Below are 14,137 nucleotides of genomic sequence, written 5' to 3'. Positions count from 1 at the left end.
TAGTAAAGTCACCTTGATAACTTTACATATTATTAAAACATTTATGCTTAGTCATCATAATCAATTTTTATCACTTTTCAATGATGTGTTCAGTGCAGTTTCTTGTATAAAAAATAATTCTTTCTGAAGTATGTGAAATTTTCTTTGTGCCTTTCAATCCTGCAATGTGCAGTCTGCACTGATTAGTCATTCCTTTAGGCTTGAAGGCCTTTCAAGAGATGCATTGGTCAATTCTTGTAACACAGGTTATAGTGTGCAGGAACTTGTACATCTTGGAGTAGTTGCCATCAATAGTATGAATAACATTAATTACTTAGGTTCAATATAATTAAGCACTTTGCCCACTGAACAAAATCTGGAAATTTATGAATATTCATTTACCAGTCTTCTGTCAGTGTTGAATATTGGATTTTGATGTTGAGATATCTTTGAATACTGTCCTTTGGTGGCTGTACTGTATGACAAAATAATATGTTTATAAATCTTTATTTTGTGAGCCTCTGTTATGGTATTATTTGGCTGACAGTTTGCTGATATGGTGCTCAAAGCTTAAAATATTGTAAAACACAACTGTCCAGCTACTGCTGCCACTCCAATCCTCCATAGCTCCTTCCCTGCAGCTCCAATTACCTTTTTTCGGCTGTGTCTGAACATCTGTACATTCACGCCTCTGGATTCACTTCACATGACTCATGTGGAGACAAAGACAATGCCATTTGCACTCACTTATTTCAACTCTGTGAGCCAATTCAAGACAGGATCCTTTACCAGCAGCCACATGCCCAGACCATTAAGTGTAAGCAGAGTTCTGCTGTTTAAGTGTTTGAGCTCTATCTCTCTCTGTATGCTTAGATGATGTAGTGATGATTAGAGATGAGTGACCTTTGTTTCACATATAGCTTTTCAAAATTATCCCTAAAAATTAATTTTCTATGTGATTTTGCAATTATAAAATGCAAACCTCACTACAATTAAGTTTTCTTGGGTGTTGAAACTAAGAAATATTACCCCGTAAGGGTTTTTCTTGGCCGAAACAGCTGTCTCCTCCAACCCCTTCCTGATCCTCAATAGCTCCTTTCTTGCAGCTCCTTCTACCTCATACATGGACAGACTGATTATTCGTGCTGTAGGTTCCTACTAGCAGTGCTCATTTGGAGTTAGGGGCAACACTATATGTGCTTACTTTCCCCAATTTAGTAAGATGAACCAATCCAGGATCATTTGGGAAACTCAGTGACAGCCACATATCCAGGCTAGTTGATTATAGAAGCAACTTTGAAGTGCTTGCAGATAAGTGCCATCCCACTCTTTCTAGGCTCTGTACCAGTCCCCATTCTTTTGCACATGGAGAGAAAGCCTACAGATGAAATGAAATGTAGGTGCTACAGAAATAAAATTCAATGGTCATGAAACCGCATTTACTTCACTCTTTTTTATTTTTTTGCAAAGCGAAACTCAAATATTTGCTGTGAAATCATTTTGCTTATCACTACTGAAGGATAGTTAGCTTTCAAGTCCATCTTAGAACTAATTTTCCAACCAATCACCAGCAAATGATTCAGTGCTTGTTGGATATACCCTTTTTGTACTTGCCTGTGCACATCATAGCAACTTTGCATGATTTCTTAGCCTGCTCAGTGTTTCCTGCCCCCAGAGCATTGCCAACTCGCACATTCACTGCAACCCCATAGCCAAGTGGGAACTGAAAAACAAGGACGTAAAAGATTGCAGCCAAGGCCATATGTATATCATAATGGACAACACTTCTATGGTTTAAATGGATTCATGTTACCTACTTGAATTCTGTGAATTCTCATAAAAGAATAAAAAGAACCATAACAGGGGCAGAAATATAATTTACTTAGTAGTATGCATCATTTGATTGTGCACATAATCAGCATGGTGAACTAGACACACACATTGCCATTATTGCAAATTCACAGTATCTGAGTGCTAGATCTTTTGCTTACCATGAAGGCGATAGTGGACAATTCGTAGAGTATGGACTGACTCCCAAGTGCAACTTTGCTAATCAAACCTGCAGAGGAAGAAAGGTCAATGTCAGTTATAATCACAAAGGCAGATTTAGCAGAATGCCCCTAGCGTTATTTTAAAAACTACATTAGTGAACTGGTTTTCTGGCCTCACGTTAGGCCAATTAGAACACGGGACATAGGAATGTTTAGCTACAAGGCTTGGGTGGACTCAGACCATTATGATACTAGCTTGGCAAGGTTCAAGAAGGGTTTGGGACAGATCTGTTTAAACAGGGATATGAACTGGCAGATGATGAGTTTTTCCATACTCAATTTTACTGTAACAATAGCAGCCTGTGTCCCCAAAGAGTCTGATTACTATCTAAAGACAGAGGTGCCTGTGAGTAAACACCCATACCAGAATAACCACAACATGGGATCACTTTCCAAACAAAAGATTGATCCCAGAAAAATAAATGATAATCTGGAGAACATCAAAAGAATGTGGTTTTACATAGAAAAGCAATAAAGTCTAACCCCCTTGAGGTTCACTATACAGAAGAAGGTGGCCCTAATTAGCACCTAACTCCAACATGTCTGACACTCTATTCTCACCTCCTACCTTCTCTTTCTAACACTGGCCTTTTCATTCTTCTCAATCCAAAAAGCCAAGTAAGCCCTTGTTGATTCAACACTCCCATCTCCAGACTCCTCTGGGAGAGGCCATGTAAACTCCTTTAAAACTAGACCCAGAAGTACTTCCAGTGTGACATCTGCATTCCCAAAAGACACTTCTGGGTTAGCTGCAAAATCCATAAAAAATCCTGAGGTCCCCTCGCTAGATCTCCACCCTGTGGTTCCTGGTTTCCGTTCTGGAAGAGTTGCCTATTGAAAATAGAACTATCAGATAACTCTACTGCCATCTGCTTGTCTGGCAACTGATTTATTACGGCTTATTAATCTTTATTATGGAGTCCCATCCATGATGTCCATCAAAACATTGCTAAGACAGGTTTTTATGGTTCTGTATAGGGAGAGATTGGGACCACATTCAGAATGGGATTTGCAGCTCATTGTAGTGTGCCACATCACCCTGCTGTCCTCTAAACTGATCTGTTCAATAAAGCACTGATCAGTTTTATTCTAAGGGCAATATTGTCTGGGTAGTTATGATACAGTAGGTCTATAGAATTAGACATGAGACATGGATATCAGACCATGGCATGTTAATATAATGCACAATCCTCCTTATAAAATTTACAGAGAGGACAACACTACAGTATGCTTAGCATACATAACTGCTTAGATATTTCAAAACTGGCTTAAGTTTATTTAGTTATATTTTTATTCTTTTTGTTATTTTTTAAATATCATTTTTATATTGTGATGTTGATTTATTTTTTTCTTTGTGTAATGTTATGATTTTCATTGGTATTGTACTTATTGATTATTTTTGCCAGGGCCTCCTAATGATGCAGCTGGGGTACAGAACAGAAAAATCAAGGATCTTCAACCCAAATGTGTTGACATTTTTTTGCATCACCTGAAAGAAAGCTGCCAATCTCAAATGTCCACCACTCGATACACAGCATCAGCATACTGGGAATGGCTAAACGTATGAAGCTCCCCCATTCCTGTAGGCATTCCTGAGACCAACCTGTAAAGGACAACAATAACCAATAATATTTAACATGTGATTCCAGAGAACAAGATGCCTAGGTATAAAAAAGCTCTGAAAAAACTTTTAATATACCTGTATTTAGATCTTCTGATATTAAGGATAGGGATTTACATATTATTGCATATTTGTTATATATTAACTGGAGTTTAGAGACAGAGACAGACAGACAGAGAGAGAGAGAGAGAGAGAGAGAGATAGACAGATAGATAGAAGAAAATGTATTAATCCCTAAGGTATAAATACAATATAATAATCTATAAGTTAATTAACAAATTGTAGGTAATTACTAAGGGTAATTGGAACTGCACATACTTATCAGTTACAATTGTACAGTATGGGATGCCAGTCATTGGCACAGTATATTGTGCATAACATCACTCTCTGTTAACATTTTTGCTAGACTCACTCAGTACCATTCAGCAATCAGGGAACAATACCTCTGTGGCAGAGGGATAACTCATTATAGAGCCTGATGGCTGAGGGTAGAATCGACCTCACGTAGTGCCTCTTGGAGCAATGCAGTCTCAGTCTGTAACTGAAGGGCTACTCTCTTTAGTCAAGACCTCACACAGGGTTTGAATGTCACTCCCCAAGATAGTAAGTAGGTTTGTGAGTAACCTCTGTTCCACCACTTCCTCAAGTGAGTCCAGCCGGACTCCCAGGCCCGGTTCTAGAGGTGAAGCCACCATCGTGCTATTTAATTTCAGCCGCCCCCTCACCCTATAATACCTTCTCTCGTTTTCTAAATCAGTGTATTTAAAATTAAAAATTTTTGCAATTTCCTTAATGTCAAAAAAAATTTAAGAAAATTTCTTCGTAGGTAGAAGAAAACTCGACTTACGCATTTAACGAATCGGCGACAAGTTTAATTAATTCATCAGTAAAATTCCGAATACAAAGTGAGTGTCGATTATAGACTTCATTTTGTTGAAAAAGACCTCATATTCTCGCAAATACAAAATTTAGAAAAAATCTATTTCTTCACATCACACCTGAACTAGATATGTAATACTTTAATATACTTTACCCTCCAATTTACAGGTAAAACGACTTCCAAATGATATTTAAACTTGCGCTTTTAACAATAACAAAGATTGTAGAAACAAACACTGAACACTACAAAAACCTTTGATTGATGTGCTACGTACTTTAGCTGCCACAATTCATGTGTTGTGACTTGCCCGTTTTTCTTTGAAGCAAGTTACTGACATTCGACGGGAAAAGACGAGCCCCGTGCCGAGCCTGCGTTTTGTTGAGGGCAGCCGCCCTCTATGTTTGGCCACCTTTGTGCATGCACGCTTTGTACAACCGGCAGAACCGGGCCTGCTGACTCCCAAGATTGAACCAGCCTTTTCAATCAGTTTATTTAGTCTGTTGGCATTATCTACACTAATGCCATTTCCCTAGCATACTACTGCATTGAAAACTATACTGACCACTACAACTGGTAGAAGCTGGTAGAAGATATTTAAGAGTGGCCTGCATGCACCAAACAACCTCACAACAACATACCCTCTCAACAACAAAAAGGAATTTTCCAGTGGTTTCCCTGTGGACATCTGTGGTCAAACATCTTCAGGACAAAAGTTGAATTCATAAGATTACATAATATGTCAATGTGATCTGTAAGTATAGTTTTATATATTTACTGTATTTTTCAAGTACTTGGCCTGTTATAAATTAGAAAATGTTAACTGAAAGCTGGCTAATGTGTTTAGAATAAGGCATATAAATAACTGAAATTCTAGTAGGTATGGGCATACCTATAAAAATGTATGGAATTCTAACAGGCTGCAGATTGTTAGAATTTCTAGCAACACCGGTGGACTTTAAACAAGCTGGAGATAATAAACTGAACATTATTTCCCGTAACAAAAAATGCTGTTTTCTAATTGATTGCTTTGACCTGTTATGTTTCGATCAGGGTTACTGAAATGGCTTAAGTTTATTTAGTTATACTGTATTTTTATTATTTTTGTTATTTTTTAAATATTTTTATATTGTGATGTTGATTTAATTTTTTCTTTGTGTAATATTATGATTTTCATTGGTATTGTACTTATTGATTATTTTTACCAGGGCCTCCTAATGATGCAGCTGGGGTACTGGCCCTCAGTTAGCATTTAAGAATAAGCTGGAACTTCAGCATTGTGTTGTGGTCGTTGAATCCTGCTTTTGGGGTGTGCTTCTTGTGTTCTTGGGCTTTTCTGCCTTTCAATGCATTCACTACAAGGTACGATTTAATAGATTCTGAGTTGGATTTGGTTGGTTTAGTTTTTTTGCCCTTTTACTTTCCCTATCTTTCTCTTTTTTGTTATTTCTTTCTTCTTTAAATTATTGAAACATTATTAAGGACATTTGTTTTTGTTATCCTTTGGGACCAGAAGTGTCATGGTTTTATCCTTATTGTGGACATTTTTGTGGACTGAAGAAAATTTCATATTTAAAAACCTTATCCCCATTTATTGCCCTGTACAGGCCAGAAGTGTGCGATTTGAGTTTGGGGCTAAGCTGCCTGGGGTAAGGCCTATTTTATTTTTTGGGGGGGTCTGTTCCCCTTTTTGTGATTTGTTTGGTAGGAATTGCAACACCATGAGAAAAGACTAAAAACTATAAAACAGAAAACAACCTGATATTGAGATAGATATTGCCAATGGATAAAGAATGAAATGCTGTGCTAAAGAAAAGACAGTCAAAACACCAAGTTTTTTCACCTACAATCATTGAAGAGTGTAAACTATCAGCATTTAAACAAGCTAAGTACATCTTTTCGTAGTACTTTACTTTGACCATTTGTGGGAAAGGAATGTTTTAGTAAGCATTTAACTCGCTTGCTATAATTAAAAAACTGAATTCTTAGAGTGTGCCCTGCTAATTAAAATCTCTAAAAACAGTTAAATTACAGATTCACTGCTGTCATTAATATTAACTTTATAGAATGTAATAATATGCCACATATTTCTGTATAGATTTCTTTCTTTTAGAGGTTTCTGAATAAGTGGAATCCAGTTCATAATTTGATATGTCACATGTGCACATTGGAATAGCACCTTCCTTGTTCATCAGGGGTATGTCGTACCACCCCAGGACGAGAAGGGGTGCCTGAAAAGATGCCTAATAAGGACAACTGACTTCTTCCCTTCTGGTCAGAACATATAAAGCCCAGGCTACTGCTGGACTAAGCTGACTGCAGGGGTAGAGCTCCGGCTGGCATGTCAACTTTTTGCTTCTCTGGGCTGTGTCATTCCTCCACTCTCTAACAGTTGTCATTTTCAGTTCATTAAAATATTTGAATTCTTGGCACAATGCCAATTTGGGTTAAATTGTTTTATGATTGCCATGTCCATTGTTGTCATGTGACATCAAGATGGCATACAAGGCCACAATCACAAGTTTCAGATGTTCATGTTTCAGAATAGCAACAAAGAGTGTTTTGCAGTTTTTAGCAGTATTTTGGTGTCCATTGGCTTTATTATTTAGCATTCCTTTTGACTACGTTCTCAGATCACATTTTGGGTTTTGTTTAATGAATATTCATCTTCAGTTTTGTCTTTGGCCAATTCTTTTGCAGAAAATTGTTGGTTAGTTCATCTACTGGTCCCTTTAACATTTTTTCTCGTTTTTTTATTTCAATCCAAGCAGTACAATTGCAGTGCACTATAGAAAAATTATACAAACACCAGTTCTAATGTGCATTTAGGAACGTTATATAGACCAAAATCATCCTTGTCAATAGTCTTGCTGCCTGTGAAGGGGTAAAATAAATCACAGACACTTAATTTCTTTAATTGTCCCAAGCAAGGATTTCTTAATTGTCACACACACAGACCCGAGCTGCAAACTTTGCATGTGTGCACAGCTCATTTCCAGACGTGCGTTTTCATAACAATTTTCTAACTTTTGGCAATTCACGCCTTGGTTAATGTGTGTCCACAAATGCTGATTCCCAGAACAAACAAACCAGTTATCGAAATAAACATTTTGCTTTTGAGAAATCCTCAAGTCCATTCTGGACTATACTTGTCAACTAAGCTACACCTTAAAGAAGCTGGCACAAGTCTTTCTTGGTTCCTTCTGATACATGCAAAAATTAAGTATAAAGATTGCACGTACTGTAAAGACACAGGAAGTAAGTTTTTCTCTTATCTTAATTATCTATTAATTACTACAACAATGAGCATTACCAACTTAATGATTACACAGAAAATGCAAGGTGTGCTTTTTCCAAAAACAAGATTAAATAAACATGCATATTTCCAGGAGTGACTATGAGACCGCAAAGAGCCTGGCAAATCAAGCTTGTGAACCATTGTGCTAGCACTCAGGCCATTGAGGATTCTAGAATTTCCCAAACAGCCCCCACATCTGCATGACAATAAAGGCATAAGAAGGTCTTTCTAAGTAGATATGAGTAGATATGAAGACAAAAAACTTCAGAGGTGGGTCCAGAAAACTTCATAAAAAGGAGGAATGAAGAATGAAATAGGCTTAGTCTAATTCAAGCGGCTTCTGGTTTAAGTTGTAAAGCAATAGTCAGTCAGTCATTTTCCAACCCGCTATATCCTAACACAGGGTCATGGGGGTCTGCTGGAGCCAGCCCACCGCAGGGCACACACACACACATCAAGCACAATTTAGGATCACCAATGCACCTAACTTGCATGTGTTTGGACTGTGGGAGGAAACCCACGCAGACACGGGGAGAACATGCAAACTCCACGCAGGGAGCACCCAGGAAACGAACCCAGGTCTCCTTACTGCGAGGTAGCAGGGCTACCACTGCGCCACCATGTCCCCCAACTGTAAAGCAATACTTAAAAGAATACTCCACCAAAAAATTATATTTTTTATATGCTACTTACCCGATATAGATTGCAGTAGCAGCTGAAAAGTATTTTTATTCTTGTTTTTATGAAGAAAGGACATAATAAAGTTTCTAATAAAATGGTGTCCACCTCTGAATAATCTTAATGTCAAAAATAGGCATTAAAAATCTCACATTACTTATGCTGCATAATCCACACATCAGTTCATCCAGCCATATGCTCACAATGTGCAGAACACATATTTTTTGGTAAAACATTTTTAAACAAGCAATAAAAAGATAAGGAAAATGAAAGTCGTCCACAAACAAAAAGCCCCCTTGCACTGAGTTGTGCTTTTGAATTAAAGACCTGTCTCTCCCCCTCATTCATTGGTCAAGAGTCCTGTCTTTAATTCAAAAGCACATCCATATTACTAAACGAGAACGGTAAACCGGATATGGACGCAGGGACCTGCCCGTGGACGCAAAAGACATAGTGCGCAAGTGCCACACAAAGCCCCCCCCCCCCAGAGTGAAACGGGAGAGACTACGCACGTGCGCAGGCGCCACACAAAGCCCAAAACCCGCTGCACCAGAGCAAAACGGGAGAGACTACAAACTGTCAGAGTAGGAAACAAAGTAAAACGTCATAAAGAGGTTAAAGAACAGGGACAAACACATGGAGAGCAGGTTACAGAACAAAGCCCCCCTCCCCAGAGTAAAACGAGAGAGACTACGAACCGTCTGACATGCCGCAAGCAGGATAAAGCGAGGTCAGAAATAAAACACAGAGTAGGAAACAAAGTAAAACTTTATAAAGGGATTAAAGAACGGGGACGAACACATGGAGAGCGGGTTACAGATGATGAAAACTGGAATGCAACAGCTTCAAAAAAAACTAGGCACGAAACACATGCATACCGAGATACAGAATATAAACGCAGAAACAACGACAGTTAAACGTCCACACCACACAGCGGAGGTGGACCCGGAACGTGCAGGCGTGGTAAAGTACAAAAGGCAAAGGCGCCTACACAGCATGGTAAAAACCGACATAATACGGAAGGCACAGGCGTCGCCGCCATATTGTGAGTGGCACTAATGCGTGGTGAAGGCGCAGGAGGAGACATAGTAAAACAAGAGGAGTCAACACCCCGCCCCAGAGTGAAACGAGACACACTACGGAGTCCACAAAGGTTCATACATCAAACCCGAGATGGTACGGACACGCGTCTGAAACCGCGGAAGCAAAACTGTCTCGGCTCCAAAACCAAATAGCTCAACAACTAACACAGCTTCGACACCGAGCCCGCGTGGACAGATCTAATGAACGTGGACGCCTACAACACGCGTCTCAAACGGCGTAGGCAAAGCAGGCACGGATTCAACACGACACAGCTCGAGTGACCGAGATACAAACACGCGCCTGCCTGGATATAATTAATGCGTCTGAAATGCCGCAAACCAGACAGGCACTGCTCCAAAAAGAAAAAGCTCGACTAAACGAGATATGAAGTGAAACGGGAAACACTACAGAGTCCGCAGTGCTCCACAATGCACCACATAATAGTTCGGAAAGAGCTTCGTAGTAACAGTGGGGAGACTCAGAGTGACACGGGCGAACGCTCCGTATTAAACATTCGTCATCCTCACATGTCCAAACTATATAGCATAGGTGAATCACATTACAGTGATGCATTATTAACAGTACGATAAACATCACAGTATCGCAAACAAATGAAAATTATTACTTGAAAAACAACAACAACAACAACATTTATTTATATAGCACATTTTCATACAAAAAGTAGCTCAAAGTGCTTTACATAATGAAGAAAAAAAAAAAAGAATAAAAGACAAAAAAGAAATTAAAATAAGACAACCTTAGTTAACATAATAAGGAGTAAGGTCCGATGGCCAGGGTGGACAGAAAAAACAAAAAAAAAACTCCAGAAAGCTGGAGAAAAAAATAAAATCTGTAGGGGTTCCAGGCCACGAGACCGCCCAGTCCCCTTTGGGCATTCTACCTAACATAAATGAAATAGTCCTCTTTGTAGTTAGGGTTCTCACGGAGGGAGAATATATTCACCATGGACCAGGTGTCATTGAAACAAGAGCAGAATAAAGCGAGATCAGAAATGAAAGACAGAATAGAAAGCAAAGTAAAACGTCATAAACAGGTTAAACGAGGGGGCCAAAGCAGGTTACAGATAATGAAGACCGGAATTCAAAAGCTTCAAAAACAAAAGCTCGACTGTCCGAGATACAAACTGAAACGGGAAACACTACGGGGTCCACAGTAGTCTACAATGCACCTCATAATAGTACGGACGGAGCTCCGTATTAACAGTGGGGGGCCCCAGAGTGACACGGGCAAATGCTCCATATTAAACGTGCTTCATCCTCACACGTGGCTGCCCAGCGGGCACGGGTTCAAAATGCCGGGGGTAGGCGAGCGAAGTGAGCAGGGGGCGGAGCCCCCTTGTTTCATTCTATCAGAAACAATGTTACATCCTTCCTCAACAAATACATGACATGAATTTTTTTTTCTTGTCCACCATTTAAAGCTACACAAACAAAATATCCTATAAAATGTCATTTTTGGGTGGAGTATTCCTTTAACTTCATTTCTTTTCCAGCGGAGTGCCCTCCCATCTCTTGGGAAGTTACCCTCAATACTATCTCTGCAACCTCCAAAATTAAAAATTACCAGCATGTTCAGTTCAAATTCACACATCGCCTATACCTTAACTCTCATAAACTTTATGCTATACCCTTAGTCGCTGACTCCTTCCATCATTTTTGATATGTTTTGAGATCGTCCCACAGTCCCTGTCTTGGTCTGCTGGCTCTATGTTCTTTTCTGCCTGTTATTTTTTCTTATATTTCTTCTCCTGGATTTTTCTGCTCCCCCTAATATTTATCCAGCTTACGCTCTATTCTCTGGGAAAAACTGCAGATAAATTAGCCCAAGCCTTTTTGCTTGAAATCACCCAATTTTCTCAGTTCAAATTTATGGAAATGGCATTTCTTTAACTTAATGTCACTTGAATGTACAATTGTGTGGATCAACAGCTCATCTGGATCCAATATATCGTTCAGAAATAGAAAGCCTCTGTGCGCTTTGTCAGGAGCTGGCTTGCCAATCGTCGGTGTGACATTTCCGGTCTTGTTTCTTAATTTGTCTGTCTGCTATACTTTCTGGGGATTTTTTTGTCTGCTGAGCTTCTGTTACCAGTTAGCACACATATTAAAGATTTTAATCCTCACAGGACCTCTTTTACAGACTGGTGGGGTGGGTGGTTATTTTAATTCTCTAACTATTTTCCTGTTTGTAATGTTTGATTTATAGTGATTTTCATGGTTGATGACTCTTATTTAAATTCAGTAAAAATCTTATTGCAAAAGAATTCAGTCCTTCATGGGAATCAGCAGCCCATTTACTTCTCTTTCTATACTTTATACTTTGGGAACACATGGGACTAAAAGGACTGGGGCAATAATGCCATAGTTTATAGACAGAGCATTGAGAAAACATGACAAACTCTCTGAGATGCTTACCTGACCAAGTCTCTACGTGTAATTTCTTCCATCTGATGTAAGAGTAGAGAAAAACAGCAAGAGAGAATTGTGAAATGGTGTTGGCCCAAGCAGAACCCCTGCAAGAAACACCAAGGCATAGAACGTGGTTTGAATTGGCATGAACCTGATTACTTTGATACTGTATGAATTTATACATCTGTATATTTATTAAAATTATCACTTAGCCCACTCCATTAATGAGTAATAATTTCAAGATTTTAATGATAGAGACTTACGCAACGCCCAAATTCAGCACAAAGAGAAAGATGTAATTTATTAAAGCATTAACAATATTTCCTGCTGCACCAGTAATAACTTGAGGCCAAATAATGCCCTAAAAGAAATGAAATGATATCAACATTACTGAATATGTATATGGATGTTGTGTTTTCACGAATATAAGAATGGCTGTACACATTCTGGTTCTAAAATGCATTACAAATCACAAAAACAAAATAGAAAAAGTATAAACCAGAGTATATCCAAAATACAATCAAGGGCAAAAAAAAATTTATATAAGAAATGCAAAAATCTGCTCTTAAACATGAAACAATAAAGAATTAAAAACATTTTTATACATAAATGCATATTGAAATCTTTAAAATGAAACAAAAAGTGTCAGGAAAAGAAAAGAACAAAATGATTTCACAATTCTAAAACAAAAATGTATAAGAAAAGGAAATCCATAAAAGATACAAAAATTGAAGCAAACAAAACATGCACATATGCAAAAAACTTTTTTTTTGCAACAATACATAAATGAAAAGCAGAAAAACCAAGTAACACAACAAAATGCAAAAAATGAAACAAAAACAAAGTTCAATATGCAGAATGTACGTTTAACAAGAAACCCAAAATCAAGGAAGCAACTCAACAGGATGAAAATAAATAAATATTCATATTAAAATGAAATAATGCAATACTGATCTCTGTAGATATCATTTCTAAGGACCTTTGAGGCAAATAAGCTCCACCTCGCCGAGTTCATAATCACAGTAGCAGATTGGTCTAAAGGGAGGGTGCAGACAAAGAACAGCTTTAAGAGTTCTCATCCTAGGAATGTGACCTTGGCATGGTCAGGGGAGGCTTATCCTTAGAGCGATGTGGTTATAACTGGCAAATAGCAGCATAAGGTGGATGCCTCCACCCCCTCTCAATCTGTCGACCCTGAGACACCAATGTAAGGACACAAAGGTCTAATTCTGGGATTTCAAGCCATCTCGTCTACTTTTGCACTACAGGAAGATCTCCCCCTTCATGGCCAGTTAGCTTGTGACACAGCTTTGTCCAGCACACACCACCGACCACAGTGTTCCTGGAGATATGTATTCCTGAGAGGCTTATTGTCATGATCACGTTTAATTTTTAGGGCTGTGTTCATTTCTAATTAAAATTGATATATTTTACTGTCTTCACTGCCAAGTTTTGGGTCCATCGTATGACCTACAACCTCTGGTTCATTGGTGCAACGGGACAAAAGTTCATCTAGGAGCTCATTTCTTTATCTGATCTGCAGATACAATGCCTTAAAAAAGCTCAAATTGCTGTTCTTTTCTTTGTGTCTTTTCTTGGTTTTTAACTTCTTGCTAGTATTTTGACTTCACTTCTTGCCTCTTGTCTGGGCTTTGGTTTCTATCTTTATTTTTTTTAGTTTGCTTTGACATGTATCTCTTGGTTCCTCTGGCTCTTCTGAGGCAGGACACTCACAAATGACAATTTTTTCTAACATGAAAAAGAACAGTCCATAAACAAATACCTCACGATATTTCCAATTAATTTTGAGAGGACCTCACATCGAACCAGGATAATGGCAGCTACTCCCGGTGGCAGGCCTCGGAGTAGTGGTTATCTCAGATGGGGTGATCTCTCCATCTAACTCTGGAGTTGTCTAACAGAAGGAGCCCTGGGGTGGTATGGACTTAGTCACAAACCTCCAGCCTGCCTTGTGCTCTATAGCTGCTGTTTGTCCCAATGAATGATAATATTGTATCCATAGGACTTACAAAAGCAAAGAGGAAACATTTTAACTATTGGTTGCATTTATGAACTAAACAACTATTCAAAATAGTTGGCCTTTTCAGCTGCACTGGATTA

The 14,137-nt window shown here is 38.6% G+C and overlaps 2 protein-coding genes across 2 annotated transcripts in view; both read right to left on the bottom strand.

Moving 5' to 3' along the window:
* Positions 1 to 14,137, bottom strand: part of LOC114655548 (multidrug and toxin extrusion protein 1-like) — a 276,585-nt gene that overhangs the window by 18,614 nt on the left and 243,834 nt on the right. The window lies entirely within an intron of this gene.
* LOC114656536 (multidrug and toxin extrusion protein 1-like) overlaps positions 1,112 to 14,137 on the bottom strand; it is a 90,915-nt gene continuing 77,889 nt past the window's right edge. Inside the window, exons 7-11 of the mRNA XM_028808179.2 lie at positions 12,280 to 12,377; positions 12,023 to 12,120; positions 3,520 to 3,633; positions 1,971 to 2,038; positions 1,112 to 1,702 (exon numbers count right to left, since the gene is read on the bottom strand). Coding sequence (XP_028664012.2) covers positions 1,559 to 1,702; positions 1,971 to 2,038; positions 3,520 to 3,633; positions 12,023 to 12,120; positions 12,280 to 12,377 — 522 coding nt within the window. The 3' untranslated portion in view covers positions 1,112 to 1,558. The remainder of the gene's footprint in view (positions 1,703 to 1,970; positions 2,039 to 3,519; positions 3,634 to 12,022; positions 12,121 to 12,279; positions 12,378 to 14,137) is intronic.

The sequence above is a fragment of the Erpetoichthys calabaricus genome, chromosome 8 (genome assembly GCF_900747795.2).
Source record: "Erpetoichthys calabaricus chromosome 8, fErpCal1.3, whole genome shotgun sequence".
Lineage (NCBI taxonomy): Eukaryota > Metazoa > Chordata > Cladistia > Polypteriformes > Polypteridae > Erpetoichthys > Erpetoichthys calabaricus.
The sequence above is the reverse complement of the archived record's forward strand: the minus strand, read 5'-3'. Positions and strand labels throughout refer to the sequence as shown.